Source organism: Poecilia mexicana, unplaced genomic scaffold (genome assembly GCF_051168715.1).
Source record: "Poecilia mexicana isolate PSO_F unplaced genomic scaffold, ASM5116871v1 scaffold_6, whole genome shotgun sequence".
Taxonomy (NCBI): Eukaryota; Metazoa; Chordata; class Actinopteri; order Cyprinodontiformes; family Poeciliidae; genus Poecilia; species Poecilia mexicana.
This window is the reverse complement of record NW_028263375.1, coordinates 12,491,725-12,518,827: the sequence shown is the minus strand read 5'-3', so window position 1 is coordinate 12,518,827 and position 27,103 is coordinate 12,491,725. Positions and strand designations below refer to the sequence as shown.

General features: G+C 37.8%; 1 protein-coding gene across 1 annotated transcript in view; it reads right to left on the bottom strand.

Annotated features, from left to right (window-relative positions):
* tln2b (talin 2b) overlaps positions 1-27,103 on the bottom strand; it is a 101,038-nt gene that overhangs the window by 51,804 nt on the left and 22,131 nt on the right. Inside the window, exons 2-9 of the mRNA XM_015012634.2 lie at positions 13,655-13,829; positions 13,470-13,567; positions 13,146-13,275; positions 12,393-12,548; positions 11,320-11,462; positions 2,546-2,673; positions 2,160-2,223; positions 1,881-1,985 (exon numbers count right to left, since the gene is read on the bottom strand). Coding sequence (XP_014868120.2) covers positions 1,881-1,985; positions 2,160-2,223; positions 2,546-2,673; positions 11,320-11,462; positions 12,393-12,548; positions 13,146-13,275; positions 13,470-13,567; positions 13,655-13,790 — 960 coding nt within the window. The 5' untranslated portion in view covers positions 13,791-13,829. The remainder of the gene's footprint in view (positions 1-1,880; positions 1,986-2,159; positions 2,224-2,545; positions 2,674-11,319; positions 11,463-12,392; positions 12,549-13,145; positions 13,276-13,469; positions 13,568-13,654; positions 13,830-27,103) is intronic.

Here is a 27,103-nt window from a genome sequence, read left to right as displayed (position 1 = left end):
AGAGATGATTTATTGTGTCATTTAGATTAACATGCCTGAGCAAGAAAATGCAATTAAGGCATTACAGCATACACACCGGCACACATGACTGCAGCAAACCTACATTTAGCACACATAACTGAATGAATGCAATTACTTTCGGGAACTGTAATTTTTTTTTTCTTCCCTCTTTGTGTTTGTGTGTTTACAGCAATACAAAGCTTTTGGCCTGCGAAAAACTGCAGTGATTAAAGACTCACAGATGAGAAATGGCGGGTTCCAGAAAAAAACACTCCAACAATGCCAGGCCTGCGCTTTTCCTTTTGCAAACATCAACAGCTGAGTGCAGCGAGAGTAAATTATTTAGCAGAGTCTTGAAATCTCCATCACTACCTCTTCCCTTTGAACACAGGCAGCGCTTGCGCATACACGTTTCCATCACGGCATGCAGAAAAATGATTTGATGGTTGAGCTTCAACCATCAAGCTAAAAATGTAATTTATTATCCATCAGAACTATGCTCCTCCTGGTTTTGCCCCCATTTATTTCACAAATATGTGACAAAATGGGGGTGTTGTCAGAGAACACTTGCTTGCTTGCAAACTTTATTCTGTTCATTTGCCGTGTTTCCATTCCACTTCTGTACTATAAAACTAGAGCAGAACAGAACAGCTATTGTCACAAGCTTCTACTCATGAGCCTTCTATTTGAGGTGATAATGGGGCTTTAGGTGCCCCCAGCTTGCCTCCATACCTGTTTAAGCACACAGGCTGTCACAGTTAGTATCCAATATGTTATAATCACAGTGGACAGTTGCTGCAAGAGTGACATTGCATGCCTACATTTAAGTGGCACTGGTCAATTACAATAACATGAAAACTCTGGTATTATCTACTGTATATATGTAGATATATACAGATATATACAGGTGAATGATGTAATCCCACCTGTTAAACTGAATCTTTAACAAGATTATTAATTATGCTAATTAAAGGTAAACACCTGAAATGCAAACAGAATCCATGACAAAAACCCACTGACAAAAAAAAAAAAAAAAGAGGAAAAAAGAAAACCCAAAAGTATTCAACTCAAAACCCTATGTGGTCAGTCACAGGGTTTTTTATGTGATTGACCAGCACAAAGCAGTGCATAGTTGTGAAGTGGAACGAAACTGATTTTATTTTATTTTTTCCCTCCCTTATAAAATACATCAAATATAATAAATATATTTTGGGGAATGTCCCTACCAGCGTTGCATCTCTAGAGACTGAACACTTTGCTCATGGTTTGTAAAAGAGCTTCAGCTTAGTCATTTTGAATTGAGAGTGTCTGTGAACATCAACTTTCAATTCTTGCCACAGATTTAGGCTGGACTTTGATTGGACAATTGCAACACATGATTATGCCTTTGTTTAAAGGATCACCCTGTTTACCTCCTTCTGTCTCCTTTTTACCTATGACTAGGTTCCCTTTCCTTCCTAAGGAAAACCCAAAGGGCAAAAAAAAGCTACATTTTGGTCTTAGCTAAATCCAGCCAGCAAATAGGAACTCTTATGGGTTTCTTTCAACAGTAACTTTCTTCTTGTCATTCTTCTACAAGGGCCAACATGTGGAAGTGCTTGATTAATAATTTTCCTGTAGACAGAGTTTTCCACCCGAGTTACAAATCTCTCTTTCTTGGTCTTCACATGAAATCTCAATAGAGAAAAATCCATTGATATTTGTGATTTTAACATCACAAAATGTGGCCAAGGTGTAGTTCCACTACACCTTGTAATGATTAAAAACAGTAATAAACATATCTTAAGCCACAAATAACTTGGAAAAATGCAAAGTATGAATGAAAACTTTTTTTTTTTTAACATACATTTAAAACTTTCATGGATTGATTTAGCCCTTACCTTGACAAGGAAGAAGGACACTCCATATGTTGGCAGAGACCTGGCAAGCTTCACATACTTCACTTTTCCCTCGATTTCTGACATTTCTCCACAGTTTTTATGTTCCTGGAAGAAAACAACAGTTACGACATTCCAAAACACGTTAGCGGCTTTTAAATGCTGCGGTCTACATTTTATGCGAGTAGTTTGTTGAGTGAAAAAAAATATAAAAAATAGCTGGAATTTCTGAGGAGTTCTGAAGATAATATATTTCAGAAATTTAACACTTATGACACATACTTGGAATATTTTCTTCTCAGACCCTCGTTGCTTGATGTACTCCTTAGGCAGGAACTCTTTCAGGCTGGAAAGATAAATTGAATTTTTGCATAGTTACTCACTTAGCATGCAGCCAGTTCCTTTTTTATTAACATACCTCCGATTATGAGGTCATTCTTTGTATGTATGTTTCAGAAAACAGTTGTAAGAGCTGACATCAGCCCTGAGCTTTCCACTGCAGGAAATCCCTGCGGTAAGAGTGTGTACTGAAGGAAACGATAACTACCATACAGCTCTGAGCTGAACATTAAAAAGAAAAAAAAAAAAAAAACCACTAACATCGTTTTGTTTTTTTTTTCTTTCCTGAATGGTGGCTTGAACTAATCTTTTTAATGAGAAAATCTTACTCCAGGAATCCAGGCTTGTGTTTGTGCTCCACGTGGGGTCCAAACTGGATCTGAGCCTGGATCCCTGCAAACTCACAGGCTTTGTCAAAGGAAACAGGGTGGGATCCATTCAATATATCATCCCTAGCCTGGAGGAGACACAAGGACAGAGAGCAGAGAGGGGATTAGGTGAGACACACGTCTCATGGGAAAAAAAGAAAAAGGAAAGAAAAGAAAAATACTAAAAAAAAGCATCAGAACCATCCTAAATTCATTCAACAGAGCTCTAATAGAAGCACCTCTTTTAGTGACTTAGAGGCAATCTGGTCTGAAAAATTGTGCAATTGTGAGATTCTCCACCTGTATCTATCACTTTTCACGAAAACAAACAGCCGGGGCAAAGAGAGAATTAGTCAAAGAAGCAGTCAAGAGGCCCTTGGCTGCTTCTTTGAGCAGTTGTGGAGATCCACACCTCCAGAAGGGCTCCTGAACAGAAAACGCACACCACACTTTTCAGATTTTTTTCTGTAAAATATGTTTCAAGCCATGCATCATATCCCGTCCACTTCACAATCATGCAATGCTTTGTGTTGGTGTACCACGTAAACTCAGACCACAACCTGCGGATTTGCACTTACATTATGATGAGAAAGGCATAGAGTGTTCATACTGTCTTTCTATAGAACAGTCGGTCCCCAATTAAGTTCCAAAGAAAATTAATTAATCAAGAAATTTTCTTCCTGGCAAAAAGGAGGCATGTCTCAAAACCAGACTCTTTACAATATCTTCCAAACTTGATGGGGAGAGAAAAGCCTTTGTTGACTTGTTTCAAATGCTTCCCCCTGTGCGTTGGCTTCTCCAGGGGGCAGTCAGCTCTCCTTCACTCTGCCTTTCTAGTTCACTGCTGCAAATTTAATGGCCTCAAGAGCTGAGAGGCCATGCTGACAGGGAGAGAGACTCCGTCCATGCTTTTAGCATTGGCATATCAGTGCACAGCGTGGACTCAGCTCATTCTTACGTCCTGTTACATCAATAAAAGCCTAAGCAGCAGCTTACTGCTGTAATGAGGACAACAACGTCCTCTCCTCACAATCACGTCCTTCGGCGAGTGCAATTCACTGTGGAGCACGTAAGCTCTTAGCAAACATAAGAAGATGTGCTAAAATTAGTCCTCACACATGCCTTTCACACTGATATGCACTGATCACTAGAGGGGGGGTTACACAAATGAAGATGCTAGGAAAAATAGGAGACACTCATTTTGCAGCAAGTATGACATGCAGACACAGAGAGCACAGATGAAGTGCTGTGAAAATTGTTTAGCAAGTGAAACAAAAAAAAAACAATGGGAAAAATATGTGAAGAGAAAAAAAATGTTTCCTGTATAAGCTTCTAAAATGTATTCATACATCTCAAAGTTTTACCATTTTCTTTTACTTATTGTGTATTTGTACTTCCCCACATTTTTATGTATTCTAAAAAGATTTTATGTTATGATATTAAGTGAAATGAAAGCAAATAAACAGTTTTTATTTTCATAACTACAAATAATAAATTTACTGCCCTTGACTATGACACCACTAAATTAATAATGCACACCACAAATTTGGGGTGGGGTGTTGCCAGGTTCAACTCCCAGTTGGACAAAGACCCTAAACATGCAGCTACAGCTGTAGTATTCTATCTTCATGTTAGAACGAAGAATGTTCCTGTGTTAGAATGGCTAATTCTAAATTCAGATATAAAACCAGTTGAGGATCTGTAGGAATGAAGAAAAAAAACTGATTTTGACAAATCCTTTCTATCCAATCAGGCTGAGATTAACCTATTTTTTTCAAAAAACAACAGGCAAAAATTGTCAGGCTCTAGATGTGCAAAGCTGGTAGAGGCACACCCCGGAACATTTGTAGATGAAACTGCAGTAAAAGGGGCTACATTTTGATTCAGGGGAGCTGAATGCAAATACACATCACACATTTCAGATTTTTATTTTTAATACGGCTTTTAAACTATCATTTTCCTTCCATTTCACAGTAATGAACTTTTCATATTGGTCTTTCACATGTTTTCATTTTCCCTTTTAAATGAGTGCAGTTTTCATTTAGTAACTAAAGCAAAAATATTGATGGTAAAAAATAGGAAACTAATGTGATTCAGAAAAAAAGGTGATGGAGGATGCTTTTAAGTGTAAATTACAGTTAGAATCTCTGCATCTTTCAGAAAAACTATTACTAAACTGCATAGGAACAGTGTTAGATAAATGTGATAATTATTGATATTTTCAATTTCTAAAAAATAACACTTATACAAGAAGTACAAATTGATGTATGCTGATTAGTATGCATTCTGGGCTGTGTTTATGAGGAGGTTAATTAAAACTTATGTTGTGATACGTGTTCATTTAGTATGCTGATTAAGAGCTAGAAAATTAAACTTGGCTTGATTAGTTATTGAGGCTGGAGGAGTGAAAGTAGCCGCAGAGCAGGTTCACCAGATGTAGGTTGTGTTGTACAACAGGTGATAAAAATACTTGCTGAGATGTGTCAGAACGTATACAGTCACAGTGAATACCTGCGCAAATATTAATGCAAACAGCTGAAGGCTACAGCCAATGTTTATTGCACTCAAAATAATTTCAATAACTTAAAATAAGCCAGGAGAATACGAAGGTTTGCTATGATACTACAAGGCAGTAAGGAGAGAATCTTAGAACATTTTCACCAAGCTGCATGATTAGGAGTGAAGCATAAGACATCAGGATCCGTGACACACACAGTCTGCCTAAGGCGCCAGCACTGAGGTCAACCAGCACACCACGACCAAGCAGAGCAAAGACTGAAATACTTTTACAAAAATAAATGATGGCAAAGAGAAGAATATGTCTACTGAATCACATGACAGTTGATGGCATTATCTTACTTTGCTGAAATATTCAGTTTTCAAAAAATCAGATATGCTTAGAAAATGGTCAAAATTTGTTGAATAATTGAACTTTGTTAGATTACAGGTCTGTGGATGATATTGTAACACTAAAGACTGTTCTGCTAAAAAAATGAAAATGAAAATGAAAAAATGAAAATTGGGACACTTATCTGTCTTGATTTCTGGACAGTTCAATTCATTATAACGCAGCCAATTTAAATTATATTTATATTCCACTGAGTCACGATACTCATCATCCCAGGACACTTTCAATGACAAACAGATCCACCTTCCAACAGGTTCAGACTTCTTTGGTCAAAATTCGGTTCAAATTAATCAAGTTATTGCTAAACCAAATCAGTCACATTCAGATTGAACTGCTTACAGTTCAATCTGAATCATTGCCATATATATTTTTTACAGCCATCAACAAGGTTCAGGCAGAATTCTGTCTGTCTCAACAACTGACATGAACCCAGTTTTTAAACACAGTGTGATGTGTGATGTCACCACCATCTGACAATTGCTACAGTCTTTCATAGTTAAAAAAATATATTGACTCCTCAAAACTCCCCTTTTTGTTATTTTTGCCAAGAAGCCAAACGTTTGTCTCACCTTATAAAAGTTTTACTTATGATTCAATTAACTTAACAGTTGAAACAAAGTTTTGAGAGAGTTTCTGTGTTGAGGCTTTAGTACAAAACAAAAATTCTGAGAAACATTCAAATAACATAAACTTGTTTGCTTACAGTGCAGCAAATGGTACATTATCTTGTAGAGACCAGGTAAAAGAGTCAGCAAAGGGTTATAATTAAAATTAAAATCCATCTTCAGCAAAAGAGGTATTAATGAAACCTTTTCCACCTTACGTTCACATCATTGCTTTTGAATATTAGCAGAACACAGTTGGCTCATATGCACATTTTGTTGTACTTATGCAGTATCATATTTGGCAACACAGAGGAAGCCATGCAAACTATTCACTAGGGGGATGAGACTGCATAGCTCTGCATTACTGCAATACTTTGGGCTCTAAAGATTGTAATGAAAGCAAATCTGCAGCCAGTAAATAATGCTGTGGCATGTATTCTTTAAAGGTGTGTCAGAGAAGCCTGCAGGGACGTAAGATAGCATCAACTACAGATCTAGAGGAGCGGTAGACACTAATTGCTTACATTTATTATTCCACCAATCTTCTTGCTTTCAAAGATAAGAGATGTTAAAGCAGCACGAGATTTTTTTTTAGAACATTGAAAATGTTGGTTAAAAACCAGAGACAGAGAAGTAAAATGTGTTTTGGAAATATGTAAGGGACACACTCTGGAACAGCCGCTTTTGCAAGTCTTTACGATGTTAAATGTTTTACTCACAAATTGTAGCTCCTGTTCTGATATTCAAATATCTACGTGATCACAATCTTGGGGCTTCATAGTTTTAAATCCCATTATTTTTACATTTCAAGATCAGAGAAAACCTTTGTACTTCAAAATATTTCCAATGATCTCCAGTCATCTGACAGTGAAAGCAGTCAACAGGGTTTCCTTACCAAACATTATATGACCAACCAACTTTGATTCTACCATACACGTGGACAAAAACATCCAGCATCAATTCTCAAACCACCTACTCCAACATGAGTCAGATTGACCAACTGACCAATCCACAAGTGTCTAATATGTAATTATGACAGGACATTAAGAAGATGAGAAAGGAACAGTCAGTTCAGGTGCTCATTTGTCACTTACTGTTTGCCATGGAACATGCTGGACTTGGATGAATCTGATCAACTTCCTCAGAGGAATACATGGACGCTGTTGTTACAGTTAATAAAGCTAAACACGCTAACCACGTCAACTGCCAGTCTAATTTAATATGTCAACACTGTAATCATTTTTATTTGCTTGAGGAAAATAGTCAAATTCTTTTGACATAAAGCCTAGAAAAAATGCTTTGAACAAAGTTTTTAGATCAGCTTGTAGAGTTAAAAATTTGGAATTAGCTAAATACAGCAGCCTACTGGCAAATTATGTAAACCAGAGATCAGACAACCAAAACTCTGAATGAATGTCTAAGAAATGGGAATTCTGAAAAAGAAAGAAAAAATTTAAAAGTCAGTAAACATATTCAAATATTCCACTTTTTTTTTTTTTTTTTTTTTTAAGATTCTCTCTCCTCTGGTTGTATTTGGCTCTTTAAACACAGTGACAAATTAGTACCACAGCCATGTGAATAGTCTCTGTGATCTGTGCAACAATCCAACTGTGTGTGAGGGACAGAACAACGGAAAGATAGATGGCAAAGAGCATGGGAGGGCAGGGGGTGGAGCTGTTGTTGTGAAAGGAAATATGAGTGTGCTGCGAGGAGACCATGATGCGCACATAGTGCCGTAATGTGTGCCAGCGTGAGAGGGTGTGGATGTGTGGAACTGTGTCAGAATGAGTGCGAAACAGAGACGGAGTGGAGATAGGCAAACTGGAAGGGATGGAAACAGCGAGTAAGAGAAGCAGGAAGGGGAAAACAAGGACTGAATTGAAGATTATACACTACACACTGTGCAGTAAGGAAAAAGCTAAGGCACCCTATGAGAGTGGGTAGGTAAGGCTTAACATATTTGGACAAACGCATATCCAATATAAATGTAACCATCACCGAACTAGAATAGTAATATTCTCAAACTAATAAATCCGAAGAAAAGTCCTTTCTGATGAATAATACATGAGGACACCCCCACATTTATTTCTTAAGGTGATGATGAACAGAACATAGTTATTCACATGTTTTTAATGTTGTCATGTTTTGAACTCAGACATTTTAGTCCTCTTGACTGTCAGAACGAAAACTCTGGAACTGTTTTCGACTTCTAGGTGAAAAGATTCCAGATGGGGAATCTGGAATCTTTCAAAAGAAGTTTCTAAATAATTTGAAATCAGTCATTTTACTGTGCAGAAAATAGTCTAAAATGAGGGCATTTCAAGCAACTCCAAACATGTCCAGGTCGGAATGTCCAAGCAAATCTCCCCTGAAAGTATACCGCGAGATACTAAAAGAAGTTGTCCCAGCCCATCGTAATGAGTTCTATCATGGGTAAGAGGGAACTTGAGGAAAATGTGAGACTGTACGCAAAATATTTCAAGCAAAAACAACAGAACTGGGTCCTGCGACACGACAATTACCAAAAGCACACCAGTAAATTCACAAGAACTGGCTGGGAATTAAGAAACTGGAGTCAAAGCTCAGCTCTTCATCTCAGTGAGATGTTGTGTGGTGACTTCAAACCCGCTGGCGAGCAAGAAACCTCTCAAAGTATCTCACAGCAGATGGTGAGAAAACTTCTCTTCAGACTGATGAGAGTGGCTGAAAGATGGCTACAAAATTTATTTCACTCATTTATCTTCACGAAAGGGGGCCAGATCGGTTGTTAGGGAGTAACTTTTCACAAAGTTGGAATATGCATTTTTGTTTAAAATCTCACAAATTAAGCTTGTGTGAACAGCACATTTGGATTCACAATAGGACCCATCCGATGACCACACCAGGTCCAAACAAAGAAATGCTCATCCAGCAGTAAAAGAAAAGGTCTGGTAAATGGTAGGGTCAAGTGAATCAGCTGTATCTGTCGACAGAGAGGTCAGCAATGTCTAAGTATTTCTTTCAGAAAGATTTTGTATGAGGAAGTCTTCTGTTATATCATATCACTCTAAAAGAGTTGCAGAGTAGTGCAACCTTTGAGCTGTATCTATACATATTTCATGTTGGAGAGAGTTTTGGGGAATTCTTTCTTTCAGAAAGGCTTTAAGGTACTCTTTGCACATGGCATGCTTTTTTAGAGTATCTATGTTATAACATGAGAAGCAATGTACAGAATGAAAAAAGATGAATAATATACACCTTTTATGATATAATTTTAATCTGCCTTCTCAGACCTAAATATTTAAACTTGAAAGTAGCCAAAATATTGTCTTAAGTCAAATCTCAGTCAAAATATATACAAAATAAAAATGTCTCCTTGAATCAACAGTGCTCATAAAGCCTTTTAGCTTTCTGTAGCTTACAGTTTTGACCTTAAAACAAACTGATAAAAACACCAAAAATGAATAACTCGCTAGTTCAGCAATCAGTTCATATCAGTAATTAGATTAAAGTCAGTTCTGCCAATGTTAGCATCTCAACAAAGGGAGATAATAGAATTTGGTGATTGTTGTCCAGATTAGCAAGACGGGGGTACCCTTCTGGTATCAGGACCACAAAGGTTGGATGGCATGTTGTTGGTTGCCCCAACAACATGCAGCTGTTTGTCAAGATTTGGTTCTAGGAGTTTAACTGAGCTCAGCCCATTTAGGGGGAAACAGAAAGCCCCCTAAACGTGGGTCCACCACTTTGAGAAGGGATGTTGAGGTTGAGGTTGGGTGCCATCTGTTAGGTGAGGTCAGGGGCCTGGCTCAATAGATGATGAAACGGCAATGGTAGAATGGAGTAGGGGATGGATGGATGTGGCGCTGCTCCGCTCTGTGGTGGTGAAGAAAGCTTATTCTATCCCTTATTCATGAGATATTGATCATGTCACGGAACCATATGAGCCTTCTGGCCTGAGAACACTATGAACTAAATAGTGTTGCCGAGGAGAGGAATCTCTTGGTTTCACTCCAGGAACTTTTACCTTCCACAGTCCAATCTTTCACAAGCAGAGGGTAAAAGACCAAGCGATGAACAAATTGTTCTGTTTTTCTCATCAATCAGATAAAATACATTTTTTGTTATCTAACACTAACGTTTTCCAATGCAGGTAAACTTTTAATTTGATTTGTAAATGTACTGTGTAAAAATAAATAAATAAATAAATAAATAAATAAATAAATAAATAAATCTTGTCCCAACCAAATCAAACCTAACCAAGTTTAGGACACGGACCCTGATAAAATGCCTAATGCTTCAACAAACTCTGCATTTAATAACTATTGCAAATAAAAACAAAAATCTGAAGCCAATACATCCCCAATGTCTTGTAGAAATTTTTGAACTCCTAATGTAATTTGGTTTATTATACATACAAACAACAATAATTTCTGGAAATCTTCTAAAAAAAAAATTTTGATGAAACAGATTTCTCATACCAAATCTCTCTTTTTTTAGCCCAAAGTTCATAATTACTTCTCCGCATCCAATGTCACCGGACTCCACTCCTTCCCTCTCTTATAAGGAGCATGTGATCAGATGGTAGTTTATATTGTAAATAAATTGTTCCCATCATAACATTTAAGAAGATTGTACAGTGTCTAAGCTAAAAGCTCCCAACAACACAGGTAAAAGGCAACAACTCAGCAATCTGTTAGATTTCTTCTCAAACAGCAGCATTTCTCGTATCTGCTGAGAGACCATAAATATGTGGGTAATCTGCCATCATGTAGGCACAATCTTAATTCAAGGCATGTCTTCAGTAGATTCAGGCTTGGAAACCACTGCAGACACAAATGCAAGTGTAAACCAGGGAGCTGATTAATCTAAAGGTTGTATTAATGGCAACAATTCTCTAAAACATTTCAGCTCAATAAGCCCCGAGCACAATTGTGTTTTTGTGTTTTTTTTTTTGTTTTTGTTTTAACTCTACAGCAGTTATGCTGAAAACTGTAATTTATTTAAAGTAATCTTAAATGGCAACAGCTGTAGGGTATTCTGTAATCAAAGAATCCAAATCTGTATCCTGCAGAATGAATTTAAAAAAACAAAAACAGAATAGGTTAAATTTTCTGCTGGTAAAAGTACCTTATGACCTGAGCTGCCTTCAGCTGAACCTTTGTTATTGGTTTGGTAAAAACTCTGTTTAAATTGATTATTAATTGACAAAAAATAGATTGATGCAGCCTTATGGAGTTTACCTGAACGTAGAGCAGGTTCAGCTGGACCGGGTCCCGTGAGTCCACGTTCTGGTCAGAATAGAAGAATTTGCGCCGGAGCAGCAAGGTTTCACTTTCTTCCACTCCCTGCTCTCTGAACGTCCTGCTGTGATCCAGCCAGTTCACTGTCCAATCAAAACATACAGTTTGTTACTCGATGCAAATAAATGAAAGACAAATAAGTAAAATTTACAAAAAAGTTCACTGCTGGAGGATTTTAACTATTAATTGGACTCAAAAGTGTAAAAATGAGAATCTGATGAAAATACAAAAGAAAAAGAATCTAATTTAATATGGAGAGGCTAAAACAATTATTACTGCAAATACTGCAACTGGGTGATGTCTAGCAATGCTAATGCAGGTATCTGTTTTTGAGAGACTTATCAGTGCTAAATTAAAGGACTATTTTACAGTTTGAGTTTTTACTGAATTTCAAACCATGGCAAGTTTGAACATTCAGGGGAGCACGTGTAAAATTGAAATAGTTAAACTGAACAAACATAAACTGCATAATTATACACTGAACATATCACAAATTAAAGCACCGTTTGAGAGTTAGTAAACCTTTATTTTATTTGTGAAACTCAAAACTAAACGGGAAGTCCTCGTTTGTTTAGAATAAAACAACCGAGCTTAGAATAATCCAAGCTCTCCGTTTTTTGAAGATTCTTTGTGTCCCTGTAAAGTAATCCATTAGAAGCTAGATTAGTCTTATAACCTTAGGTTTTGAACTGACTATACGAAACCCAGATTAAATGTATTTAAAGTGAAACAGAAAGCTGTGAATCAGAACCTCAACGGGAACAGGAATATTTAAACACCATTAGCCAGCAATGACAGTCATATTTACCAACAGCACGTAGCACGAGATGGTGCCCACTCACAATCGACAGAATATGTTAATAAGCAACAAAAAAAATCAATTTGAGGAGCAAATACACAGATGACTTTTTCACTTTTTGAATTTGTGTGTCACCCTGAAATCCATGCCACCCTGGGCAGTGAGTCATATCGGCCATATAAAATGCTACTACCGTCTGGAACGTGAAACTTACAGTCGTCATCCGTGTGCAGTTTGGCTTTTAGTTTTTCCATTTTTCTTTCATCTCGTAGTAGTAGGGTCCTGTCTTTCTTCAGCGTTCCTGTACTCTCTTCCTTCTTGTCTTCTGGAACTTCCTGTATCAGCGAATATTCCTCATAGTTGGTAATTCCTGCAAAATTAAGCAAACACTCTCAGACAACACTACACTTAAAAAAAAAATAATTCTTCAAAAATTACTACACTGATAGAGAAACACCCTCATAGTTCAACTTCACTCTCTTATTCTCCCCTTCTTCATTTTGCTGCGGAAAGTGAAGGAAAGCTGGTACTAAGCCAGCAAAATAAAACACAATGAGAGGCAGGGAAGAAGCCAAGCAGAAAGCCCTCATCTAAACAAACATTTTCCAATAAAGCTTTCTGCCAGATATACATCCTTCTCTTCCTCACCTAATTAGGCTCTGAAGTAGCCTATTAGACATGACGTATAGAGCTTAGGGGACAATCCTCTGTTATGGAACACGGCAAGGTTTGAACATTCAGGGGAGCACTTAAGTATTTATCAAAGGGAAGCTTGTTTGAGCTTGATAAGTCACGTCTACTTTACTCTAAACAAAACCTAATTTGGATTTAACATGCAAACAAAAGTGCTTTATGCGATTAACAAATCCTGCTCCTCAAGAATAAGTGGCAAGATAAAGTAAGGCACCAGTAATTATCATTTCGTACGACATAATACTTTTACAGAACTCATGATAAATGCACTCACCTATTCTACTGCATATTGTGACAAGGAGCTCGCCGACTGTTTTTGAATCGTCGACCATGATGGTTTTAACGGCACCGTCCAGCATTTTGATCTTTTGCGGCCTTTGTTTCTTCTTGTATTCCAAGACATCCTGAGAAAAACAGGAGGGGAAGCGGGATGACATCTAGAGCTCTGTTAAATCCCTCCCGACTGTAAAGTGCATTTGATTCTAGCAAGTGGAAAGGCATAAATATTTCAGCTCCCACTAGAAAAATACAAATCACTTCAAGAAATGTGAAGTGACACTGACAGATCTCCGCCCTGGACTATATGATGTAATCTTACTCCGTTTCGCAGCATGTAGTAATCCAGGGTTCTCCCCGACTCGAGCCAGATTCCTTTCCTGGGATCGTCGTCAGACAGGAACAGGCCATAATCGGAGGCTGGGACACGGAGAGACAGAGAGCATGCAAATGTTGGTGGCAATAGTTTTCCATCATGAAAATTAGATTCGCAAGGCATTGTCTAACCTTGTCCGGATTGGGCTTCTGGAACTCTCTCTCTGATTATCCTGCAGGCATCATACACAGGGGTGGAGGGTTCAAACTGCATCGTTTTTACCACATTGCACTGGCGCACACAAATCTTTAATGACAGGGCCACCATCTTGGTGGGTTAGTGTAATGGCCTCACCAGCCTACACACCTGGAAAAGACAGAGGCAGAAAGCACGACGTGAGATTTAGAGCGTGTAAAGTCTCTTTCACTAGGCTGATGTTCTAAATAATTGGTTTGTGTTTTGGTAGTTATTTCTCGAGACATTATGAAAATGTTGACTGTTGAAGCAATCAGGCTTAAAAGTGTGATAGGAAGGTCTCAGAGGCAAAATACACTACCACAAAGCACAGAGCAAATCATCGCAATTATCTCCTTTGGGAGATTTTTACTTGTCAAACTGAACGTGTGTCTGCAGTATAGATGCAGCAGCAGATCATCATTCTTTAGATGTTTGCAGAGTAAAAGAGGATGAAGATTTTCTGCTTATATGTAGATTTAACTGAGTATGTAAAAATACCTGAACAAAAAAAAAAATTAAAATATGCAGCTTGAGCAGAATAATGGATAAAACATGCAAATCCGCATAATCCGCCAGAAAAAAACAGGAGGTTTGAAGTAAATTCAGCTGCTGCTTAGCTGGTGTTTTCCTGGTTTGTGCAGGGCTCCAAAAGACTTCACAGTGAGGCAAATCTGGTTGTGTTTTATCATGTGCAGCCATTAGGCTGAAATCAATTCAGGCATTCTGGGATCCTTGCTCAAAAAAAGGGAAAGAGACAGTTACAGTGAAGGCTTCCCCCCACCCCCTCTCATTCACATCCTTGACCTTGCCTTCCTCACAGAAATATAGATCACAGAGATATATGGGCCACCTATAGACACTGTCTCATATAGTTTTAAATTGATCTCAAATCATATTCTCACAATTTTATGCACCATCTAGGCATAACTGTAGATAAAGATATTCAAGTACCAAAACCTTTCATCTCCATTATGACTTTGTCAGCTAAACTGATTAACATCAACTTCTCTCCTGCACGAGAGGTACATTTGTCTTTGCCCTAACGTAAATTAGAAATTACCGCTCATAGCAACAACAACAGCAGCGCAAAAGAAAAACATACAAAGTGCTGATTAATTAAGTTTGAAACCAGGATTTTCAAATCTAATATTGAAAAGTTAGAGTTTTAAAAGGTGGATATGGAAACATTACCCACCAAACTGATCAATCCATCTCTAGTACTAACCACATTGATTTCCTTGTGTTACTGAGAATGAAAAAAAATGTCCCTTGAGGACAAAAATGAATTCCTTTGTGAGTTGGATACACGGGCAAAAGTTCAAATCACACAAACAGTTCAAAACTCAACTACATTTTTTTTTTTTTTTTTGCCAACAAGATTCTCCTCTCATCCACAGGCCCCCTTCCGGGTCATACCAGAGAAAGTCTGAAAAGTGCATTTTCTTGTGAATGGTCCTCTGTCATAGCTGAGGCTTTCTGTCTTCCCCTGTTTCAATGAAACAGACAGAGGCACACAAAGGAGAGGAGGTAATGACGCTGCATGAACTCCCATCCAAACAAGCTGGTAGCGAAGCCCCACAGAGTTTTCGTCATCCTGTCGTTTTACAGATGTCTCTTGATGACGAGCAGTTACTGGACCCAAAACTGACAACAGAGTATGCCTTACAGACACGCACATAATGTCTGATAGCTACTCCATCCAGCGCTAAACACACAAACTGCTGAGAGTAGTTGCTGAAAAGTTCATCTCAATCAGAAAAGCAAACATCACTTTTGATGAGAGCCGTTTAAAATTACTCTGGGTTTATACAAAAGTCACAGTACTTTTTCCAGTATAACTTGTTTCCCTCCATGAAGATTGTAGAAATCTCCACAAAAAAAATCCCAGGGGGATAATGATAATCCCTGATCTTACATTAGTGTGAGAAGCTCCAGGATCCACATGCAAACACTCCATCGAGCAACTTCATTAGTTCTGCTCTCTCGCAAGAGACAGCGTTCTTGTGTTTCTCTGTGGCATTATATTATTATATCGTATTACACGTTTGACATCAAGATGCTGCTTTTTAGAAGATAATTTGATCATTTCTGACTTTTACTGATACATAAGAAAAAAAGAGTCATGAGTTTACTGCACCAAATATCGGGAGATGTAAACGGCCAAAGAATAGCAGGCTGAGGAGTCGAAACATGGACAACTCAATGAATAACAGACAGGGCAGGAGCCATCTGGACAGGAAACAGCTCTAATGAGTGGCTGTGTAGAACAGGCAGCAGAACAGATCCCATGATCACCAAGTGTGGTGTTTACTGCAGTGGTCTGTCACAGGATAACTGAAGTGGCTAGACGGTAACCTTTGGAAAAATAAAAAATAAATAAAGATTCCAAGTTGGTCAGAACCCCTACGCACAGGAAGAAGACCACCGTGTAGTCTCCAGGATCTTCAACACATTTAAGCTTCAATTAAATGATGCAAATTTGGAAAAAACCTAATCTCAGTGTGAAGGTAAACAATCTTTTTCAATCTTACAAATCGTCTCAAATTTGACCCCGCTGCTTTCTTGGTCATCCTGTCACAATACCTCTGCTCATGGTGTCACATCTGCACTGGGATGTTTCCTCTCAATTGGCAGAATTCCCCAGTATAATAATTTAAATAGGTTTCCTCTTCCCCTTACAGATTCCCACATGAATGCTATTTTTTTGTGTCATACTTAAATGTTTGAGTTCAAGATATGGCAAAGATAATTAAATAAAAAAAAAAAAGCAGTTCTTGCTGCTAGTGCTTTTTAATCCTCTTCCTCATTTTTATTCTTCTTTCACCTTAGTATAACGTCAAGGTGTCTCTTTGACAAACACGTTCAGCGTATGAACACCAGTCTGAAGAACATAATTCCCCTCAGACTCCTGCCAGCCAGCATACATGTGCAATTTGGAGGTAGAAACACTTAAGAGAGCTACACTGGCCTGAGCTTTGCAGCTTCATTTCAGATGCTTAGTAATATATTTTTTGTTTCACCTTGAGCAGTGGAATAACCCTATGCACATAGCAGCAGTGGTGTCAAAAGTATTTTAATAAATTAAGCTACTTGGAGTACCAATATCCTGGTGCAAGTGTTCTTAGGACAGAGGCAGAATGCTCACATCCTTGTACATCACAGTCCCAGGCTTCACAGGAGCCAGGACCGATATAGGCTGCTGTTACCATTACAAACCATCGTTAAAACGTTCTGAAGAGACTTAGAGGACTCTCAGAGAGTCCACTGTGTTCTTGACATGCACCAGAAGATCTCTGCAGGTCCCTGTTGATACCATCCGGGACAGTACTTGAGAAGGGAGCTGGACTTTTTTGTAATTTCCTTAAGATGTTACACCTCTCATGTGAATTATTTATAAATGACAGGCGAAACAGGAAAAGAAGTCAAATCGCCTTTTTTTAAAAGCATTTCAGATCGTCATGCTCTGGCAGACTGAGAACTTACATCAATGAAAAACCAAGTTCTGTTGTTTCATTAGCATTGAGGTCAGCTTAGTTGCTAATTAGAGGCTAATTAGAGGACAAAGCCTCCATGACCTACACTAGAGGACCACTAAGGTCGGCATATTAAACTCAGATAACCTGAAAACCAGCAAGGCTTTCCTCATTAATATATCAATTTATACTGAGATGCTTATCACACGTTCCTAAAAAATATAATATAGCAGTGAATTCAAACAACTCGTATTTGCAAGCAACTCGTATTTTACTCACAGGAGTTATGACTGTAAATATAAAAACGGCATCTCTGGGATAATAGGTTGATATTACAGCAGCTCTACAGTGAGCAAAGATACTGTACCGTAAAGGACAACTACTACATTTTAACAAGCTGTGACTCACCTGCAAATAACTCTGAAGCACAAATGTAATAGTCGGTAAAGCAGCAGGGAGCAGCTCTATATGATTACATTACAGAACAATATTTTCTTAAGCCTGGTGGTCTCTTTTTATTGTGTAATTTACAGCATGTACTGTAGTATGAGTAGAGGGCCAAGATGAAATGTGACATCAGCAGTTTCCAAGACTGATGAGAGCAGCATCACTAAAGAAAGCTTTCTAGGAGAAAATATTTCTTATTTCTTCATCCTGATTTTACACTCCAGCAAAACACCAGCCCATTCATACAGCGAGAAATGTATGTTCCAAATCTACGTCTGTTTTCTGTAGATCCACTTGATCTGGTTTGTGCTAAATTTAGATGGAAAGAAGACTTCGATTGGTCTCTATAAATACATCTGAGGAGGAGGCATAATTAATTTACCACATGGCAAGCACATGAAAAAAGTATTTAATAGGTCATACTTGTAATCATCATACCACAAGAGAACAGCAAGATGTCCTTTGGTCAGCTTGGATTCTTTAAATGTGGACAATAAAATTAGGACACAACATCACAGAAGCTCTTATTACACTTATTTAATGACAAATTTGGTATGTTTATTATAAAAAAGTTGTAGATAATATTATGACAGATTTATCAGAGTTCTTTATTTACTTTCAAATTTCAGGAAACAGAGACACACACGACAGAGAACCATGGAAGCACACACACATATGCTTAAGCTTAAAAGTCATGTTAAGAGAAAATCCATCTCTGTATATAGGAAACATGAATAATCCATGCAAGAGTTGAACCTTTCTTTCTTCCTGTGAGGTAACAGTGCTGTCAACTGTTCTACAGTGAAGTTCTTTAGTTCTTAAATCTTGTAATTATAGGTCCAGTAATAGAGTTAGAAGCAAAAAACATCATGACGACGTAGTGCTGCGAGGTAGTTACAGACCCACATCAGCTGACTTTTAAAGACAAGCTGGCTTTACCAGGGAAGGGAATGATGCAGTGATGGCATAACCAGGGAGCCGCAGGGTTTAAATGTAAATGACTCCAAATAATTTACAATGAGATATGGAGCATTTGCTTGGCCAACAAAAAGAATAACTACACTGAGCTCATCTGCCATTATTCTTAAAATGACAATTTCAAAGACAGACTGTCGTCAGAAACTTTATGCGTAGTGCTGATGTTACTGTGTCAGACCACTGTTTGACCCGCACTGCTAACATAATTTTTAAAATCTTTCAGCGTGGTCCACATGGACCAGATGGAGGCCAGCCCTTTTTTGTAGGTTTATAGAAGGGTCTTTAAGGAGTATTATTTTAACTATGACTTTTGTGATCCTAATGTCTGTTTCTTCTACAAGATAAATTTAATTGGCTTTATTAATTCAAATATTATTTGCTTAGTAAGCCAGGTTAGGGGTATTTTTTTTTAAAGTCATTTGGTGAAAAAAAAAAAAATCTCTATGTTTTGTCAAACCCACAATCCAATGCAGTTGTGTTACAGCAATCGATTTTATTCTGTCTGTCGCAAAATCATCCCAATTGGGTTATTTTTAATCCAGCAGCTTTTGAGTGTGTATATACAAAACATATCATGGTTTCTTAGAATCAAGACTGTAAATATCTCTGCACATATTTTTAAAATTAAAATATAGAATGTTCCCTGTTATGACCCGCTATGAGGATTACATGGTGTCCTCCTGGGTGACACACATCGTTGTAATGTAATTCCCGGGTAGAGAAACTGACAGAATCTATCAATCTTGCCCTTGTTGCAAGGAGGAAGAGAACATCTCCTCTTACACTAAAAATATCCACTGATGTAGAGCTTCCTGCAGCACGGCTTCAAAGGAGCCACAGGAGAAGCAGAGCAAAAAAAAAAAAGAAAGAAAGAAAGAACAGCAGCTTGTTCTCTATTCTTGAATGCCAATTTCTTTCACTATTACTTGGGAAGGGTAGGAAGTTAAGTCTTCGGATGTAAATGATTTATTACAGAGTACTCAGTGCATTAGCCAATAAGGTGCTTTAGCGACATATATTTCAAGACAAATGCATTCATCGTTACTGTTCAAGCACTGAAAAAAGTTCTCAAATACAAAATGTTTCATTGAGATCCAAGGGATTGACTTCCTGATAAATGGAGGCAGAAACTGCCAACAGAGGAGGAGCACTCCACCCAGCAGCTGCAGTTAGTCAAGCAGTCGATGACTTACTCAGTCTGCAAACTGACTGGGACGATCCTGAATCATTCCTGAGGGAGTGGCTAACTGTGCCTTCTGCATATGCTTCTCAATAAAATCACGTTGACATTTTATTGCACGCACTGGTGGATGCAGAGCCATCTAAAATGAGTCATGAAAAGACTCAACCCATGACAATTGCATTATCCTGATAAGTCACACTTGTAGTTATAAATCCCTTGTCAATTTGAATGAAACTGGTTTTCAGCATACGGCAAAAAGAAGTACGATATGAAACAAAGGGCATGAGCGTCTGTTACTGCAGAGCTAAAATCTCGACAGCTTCTCTGTTTTCTGAGTAATATTACTGTCACGCATCGAGCAGGTGTTAGTCATACGGCTTTAACCACTCAGTCCACACATGTTTGCCTGTTAACTACTGCTAACCGTATGCCATATGGAAAGTTGAGTGTTTCCAGATTGAACATACTTCAGTGTTCAGACTGGAAGGCAATAAATCTCTACTGTTACATCCAAATTATAATGCGATCGCAATGACAGTCACAACAGGCTTCTGCTACCAGTTGCATTTTATTTAGCACAGACATTTTGAAAGGCAAAACACCCAGTCGGTATTTATTAAAGCAGAAATGTCAAAGAGCAACCCAAATTCAAAACAGAAAACTATTTGCATGTTGGACCAGCTACAAATGTTAACTGTGCTAGTCATGCTAAAGTCAGCTCAGACAGACAACTTAGTGATTTTTTTTAAGATAATCGTGGAATATTAAATCTTCCTAAAGCATTTCTTCTCTCACATTTCTTCTGTTTATTTCTTAACAGAAATAAATGACAACAACTCTTGGCAGAAAGGATAGAAAAACATATTTGAATTCTGTTTAATTTTTTTTTTTTCAAAAGAGAAAATTGGAATAGGCTGGAGATCATCAACAAAACCTACAAGTGCATCATTAATCTATTCACCTTTGTGACTCAATGCCTTTATGTTGCACCAAATCCCTGATGGTTATGGGATGACTTGACTTTCTCTGAAACAGAAGATATTGTGTAGTTTCATCTCTGTTATCTAACAATAACACATCTATAGCGTATTACAGAAAAAAATCCATCTGGTGAATCACTGGCAACTACACCACATACTTAATGTAAATAATTAGCAAAGTCCCCCATCATCATAGTTGTCGAATTTGTTTGCGAGTTGACAAGTGACAATGTGGTGTGTATTCAGTTTGACAAACTCAGCACTTGACATCAGTGCATCTCTTTTACACTTGGTTGAAGTGGCAGCTGGTGAATACAAAACTGTGTTAGTTAATGTTATCATAGTATGTGAAATGGCACACGTCACTGGGACATTTATGCAAATTTGTAATATCAGAAAAAAAACAATTTGTTGATTTACATGGGTATTTCATATAGCATTGTTCTCCACAAGAAAGGCCAGAAATCTGTCACAAAAGCAATATTTCAAACAGCAACAAAGTCAAACCAGATGAAATATGTCAGTTGACGTAAATTAGAGTGTTTAAAGCAGGGGTCACCAACTCCAGTCCTCGAGGGCTACCATCCTGCAACTTTTAGATTCACCTCTGCTCCAAAATGTCTGAATTCCCTCACCAGCATTCATTCCTCTCTGCAATAGGCTGGAAACGAGCAGTTTATTTGATCCAGGTGTGTTTGAGCAGAGATGCATCTAAAAGTTACAGAATGGTAGCCCTCGAGGACTGGAGTTGGTGACACCTGGTTTAAAGAGTAGCAGGAAGACACTTCCCAGGTTTGACAGCAATCGGTGGAAAAATATTTAAGTACAAGGCAGAGCAAGCTCTTGAAATCATTGCATCACAGTTACAAAGGTCACTTGTAAGGTCACTCTGTGAACAGGATTTGCTCTCATTAGCATTCCCTGTTTCTGTCTGTAACTCTGATTAAATGCACCATTTTCTCAAAGAGACAGAATGCTTAAATTAATCATCTTATTAAAAAGAAATTTGAAAAAATGAACAAAATGGGGTTTAATAACCCATACAATATATCACATTGCAGTTGATGTTGGAGGTTATAGGACAGAAAAGGCAGGGTAATATGGATGGGATCATGTGAAGGTTCACATACAAAGCAAAATCACATGGGAAGATACACTTTTAACTTCGAATGCAAACTTTTCATACGCCACTAATTTAAACCTTCCCAGCGAATCGTGCTGCAGTGAAAATGAGAAAAGGACGACACTCTCACACCTCTGGCTCAGTATATGCCGCCTGGAATGTCATTTCTTCCAAATCAGGTGATTCCGATCTCTTGCTGAGCCTCGCTCTCACACTCCAGCGGCTGGCTGACCCTCAGCACTCGCATGCTGATTACAGTATCGAGAGCAGTGGAACGGAACATATGCCGGCTCCGCTCCAAAGTATGATACACCGAGGGACTCTATCAACATTCAACATCCTGCGGCACGCTGTACGGGAAGGATCAAGACAGAATGTTGTACGGTCACTCTTCCAGCTCTTTAAGCGAGGTTTGTATTGGATTCTCAACCACAACTTAGCAGAACATCTTAAAAGTCAATCCGCACCAACATTTTGGTGCGTGAGTATCAAAGAGGCTTTTATAACAATAAAACCCCGTGTGTTGATAGTGGGAAAAACTATGTTGTTAAATGGTTCAGGGAGAGGCCATGTTGTCGGCCCATTGTTTCCAGCTCAGCAATTCTGCCCACCGTTGCCATGACTGCTGCTGTGCCCACCTTTTCCTGGACATATAAGTCTGGACAGCAGCAGCAACCTCCACTCTACCCTCAGGTCAAAGCTGACAATTCGTCATAATCTGGGTCTGGCATAGACTTGGCAAAGGTATAAGGATATCAGCTAAGTTTGCTTTCAAACGGCAAGCAGACAGGGAATAAGAGAGAAGTTTGACAATATAAAGGGCTGTCTCGTCTGTGTACATGACTATTCAATCCTGGTTTTATCCACAAGGTCTCATAGCTGTTCTGTCACAAGAACACGGAAATATTCAGCAGAAAAAGAGATTGATCGGGCCGACTTTGATTCGCTTTGACAGTTTGACTGAAAAATGAGAATGCCTCTCTGTGAAAACATCACCTTTACCACTTTAGTGGAATTTTGGTAAAGGAACTTCATTCATGTGTGGAGTGATTCCCAGCGAGAACGTACTTGTTTGAAATATAGCAACTGATCCACCGATTCATACATCAGAGAGAGGATTTACCCCTGAAAGTACAAACAAATTCTTAAAGTGATAGACCAGGATTGCTTGGAGAGAGGTTCTTTTAAAAGGTCAAAAGGAGACATAAATATTTTGCTTGCTATAGTTAACCCTTCTGACATCTTTATTAAAAATCCAAATTAGCTGGTACCACAGGATGCAGCCAGCGGCCAACCCAAGAGGGGCCAAAGCAACCACTACTTTGTTACAACTCCAATCACAAAAATATCACAGAGGTTTATGAAATGAGTATATAATTAATCTCTTAACTGTTGCTATGTTTGCAAGTAGCAGGGAACCTGCTATAAATACACCAACAATAGGGTAGGATTTAGTTCATTACTTGTGGTGTAACAATATCTAAAGCTCAAGAGATGAGGTATGATATTGAGTTCATGAAAATTAGATGGGGTAAGATATTGTTGCTTCAAGCATCAAAATTATGCTGCAAAAATGCCTTCAATTAGTGTTTTTAATTATTTTGCCAAAAACCCAATAAACTTGTGTCATTCCTTTCCCAACGGGATGCGATATGATTGTGATGTAGCCCAACTTACCTCTATGTGTCGAGCCATTGTAATAGCGATGCTTTTTGCTTCTTTCAACGCCTGAACTTGCAGTGCTTACATATAAATGTTAATTTAATAATTGACATTTTACAAGCACATTACACACACGTATAGTTTCAAGCCTTTATTTTTGTTCACTATGGCGATTTTTTATTTAGTTAAAAAATATTTTTAACACAAATGTAGGCTTCATGAAAAGCGTATAAGCTGCTTAAAAGGTTGTTATTCTCAAAGCATACTTTAATCAAGCAAGTCAAAATTAACATAGTAATTTATTGAATATGACTATAAATCTGTATTATTGTTTAATCAAAGCTGAAAAGATAAGATATTGTTGAATTTCTAAGCGAACCAGAGTTTTTTATTTTTTTTATTTTGTCGTTATGCAGTTTACATCTTTTAATTTCTGTGTTCATATTCTCCACTCTTATATCTCAGTATACGGAGTTTAATAACTGTTCTGTTTCTTTCTCTGAATTGGAAGGGTTGGTGGATAATCATAAATAAGCATTTAAAATCCTTTTATGTCAACCCCAGAAAGTAAACATTCTCCAAGGTACGCTATAAATTACAACATGATGAGTGAGTTTCAGTGTAGTAAATGACTTACCAGAAAGCGTTTTGTTTAAACAAGAAACTTCACAGTGTGAGAATGTTAGTTAGAAAAAAAACCCTGAAAAGCTAAGTTGCAGAAACATTTAGGTTCTCATATTCAGAAACTATAGCCAATATGAACAGATTATTATGAAACACTAACAGTCCATGGGACATCACTGGCATTCTTTTTAAGAAAAATATTTTCACACAGTCCATCACCTGTCAGAGCTGCAGTTTGTAGATTTTCACTCGGACTGTTAGACTCAAACCACTACTCCATGTAAGAGGCATTAGCTCAGCCTCTGGGCCCAAGTAATGTGGATTAAAATGCCAAGAGTCATCTATTGCGGATAAGATATTAACTGCTCAAAAACCAACAGAAATTTCCCTTCATAAATTGTGAACACAAATTGTGAAATATCTCTTTTAATGAGGGAACGATTTTACGTAGCAAATTCATGAATTGGTTTTCAGCTAAATATCCTCCAAAAAATATGTAATTCAAAAAGACAACTACAAAAATGAGAGCAGACTCTGGAAATACCACAAAGTTTAAAAAAAGAAAAGAAAAAAAAAAGCATTATTAGAATTTGAGAGTCGATTCCAAGTTTGGTATTCTTGTATGATTCTTTGCAGCTTTGTTTTTCTCTCAGCAAGGACTGGCGAATCAAATGTTTAAGTTGGCTGGAAGAGAAGTATACAGCAACTTGTCTTCACACACTTCAGAAAGTTTTTCATGCAGAGGCTGCCTGCAGGAGTGCTGCAGAAAATGTGGGTGTCTACATTTTCAAAAGAGTGTTAAAAGCTTTGAACACCGTTTTTTACATCTTAATCCTCTTAAAAAGAGTTGAACATCCTTTAAATATATGAATACATTCCTGATGATTGAAAAGTAGCATGATATAATCTATCACACTGATGTTGTAACATAAGCACAAGTGTAGAGATCTTTTTTTTTTCCCACCCTTCTCAGTGGATTTCCACCCATAAACCAAAAGTGTTCTCAATTACAAGAAACAAACAATTCTGACTTAAATCAGCCTCGTAAACATCTGGCCAATGAACCACAGACACAAACACAATGTGGAAATTCTTACTATATTGTCCACTGTGGACAAGTAAAGAGAACCACACAAGTTGTCTGGAAGTGCAAATGCTTTAGAGCCAGAACCTAGAGAAATTAAGGAAATTACAGCTATGCAAGACTCCTGGCTTTTGCTTCAAGCTCAATCAGCTCTAGTGAAGTGGAGGCACATCTAACAGCAGATGTCATACCCAGCTGCACCATTTTGTTTTTTTTCCGGATCTATTGTAGATCCGGAAAACCTAAAAGAATGATAATTTAAACACCAAATGGCCATTCCACAAAGCTTTCAAATAATAGAAAATTCTCGCGAAATATGCTTTATTGAGTGGAACCAGAAAGGTTTTATAATGCTTCAGAAAAGTCCACATCGTCCTCCTGGTATTGTTGTGTAAACACACTAATTAGCTGTGGACCCTAGCATCAGCTGATCAAAGCAGAAGCAGAAACTGCAACAGATGTCCACATGCTACCAGAATGCTTGTGTCTAGAATTACAGCACTTGTCATGAGCAAATTCTCTGATAAATTACAGAAAGACTGGACTCATTACAGTATCCCTCATTAGGGGGCTGATTTGCCAAGTCTCTAAGTAATACATTTCTCTCTGATGCATTTCCTCAACAAGTAGATCATAATATAAAATGTTGTATCAGAAATCCAGATTTGATCTACAGACCTTGCATGTACATTGTGTTATGCCGAGATGTTCAAGTTTGCAACCATAACATTGTCACATTTTTAGCAACTTTCTCAGTTTTAAAGTTTTTATTTATTTATTTGAAATAAATATGACTATCCTGAGCATTAAGCCTACACAAATTTTTAAAAGAAGTTGTACAAATAATATGTAAGCTTTAAGGACTTACTGGCTTATATGTTCTACATCTGCTAGTTTCAACTTCAGATGTTGAAACATCTGAAGTTGTTTTTAAGCATTTAAAATCTTTTAAATGCTTAAAAGATTTTAAGCATTTAAAATCTTTTTAAATGCTTAAAAATTTCCAAGACAGGTTGCTTATGCCAACTAGAAGCATCCATAAGAAAGAAAATAGTTTGTTTCTTTCCGTAAGGAATGCAAATGCAAAAAAATCCTGAAGGATGTAAAAGTCTCTGCCTTTTATGTGCAGCATTTAAGATGGAGAGTGAGCCTTCCTAAATGTCTAGGCGCTCATTCTGTGTTTAAATATACCAGCTGTAACTACTACAAATGAGCTAAACAGTGTCTGAATAACTTCTACTCAACTGTTCTGTAGTTTCTCATAAGGACAGATTAAAAGTAGAAGCAGTGGAATTTCACAGTGTCAAGAGACTTACAGTCGAAATGTAGGATCAAACCAGTGAATAAGCATTAGAGACAAAATGCAGGACAGCTACTATTATTAGTGCTTAATCACAGCTTTTGTGACTCAGCAAAATATATTAGGCAGAATCAATGACACTGAACAGAGCATATTCCTCCAAGCAGCAATACTGGCACCATGTAATTTCTGTAATGCATTTCTATTGATATATATATTTATATATAATTTTTTTCATCCATGGTGATTGCCTCAATTCATGCACCAAGACAGTGAACCGCCAAAAGGATGATTTGTTGTTTGCAGTTAGTGTGAGCCAAATTAAATCGTTCAGAAACTCAGAGAAGAATAGGTGTGTCTCAGACGGGATTTACAATTACAAGCTGGTCATTATGACTCTATGGCTGCAGCTGAATACCACAGTGTGGGTTTCACACAAACAGGATCAGCGGGAGGGGATCATTAGGAACAGGCATCTGCAGAGCTGGGTCCCATCAGCTCTGCCGGAGCTTGGGTGAGAGGTTCTCACTGGGGAAGTCCAGTGGAAAC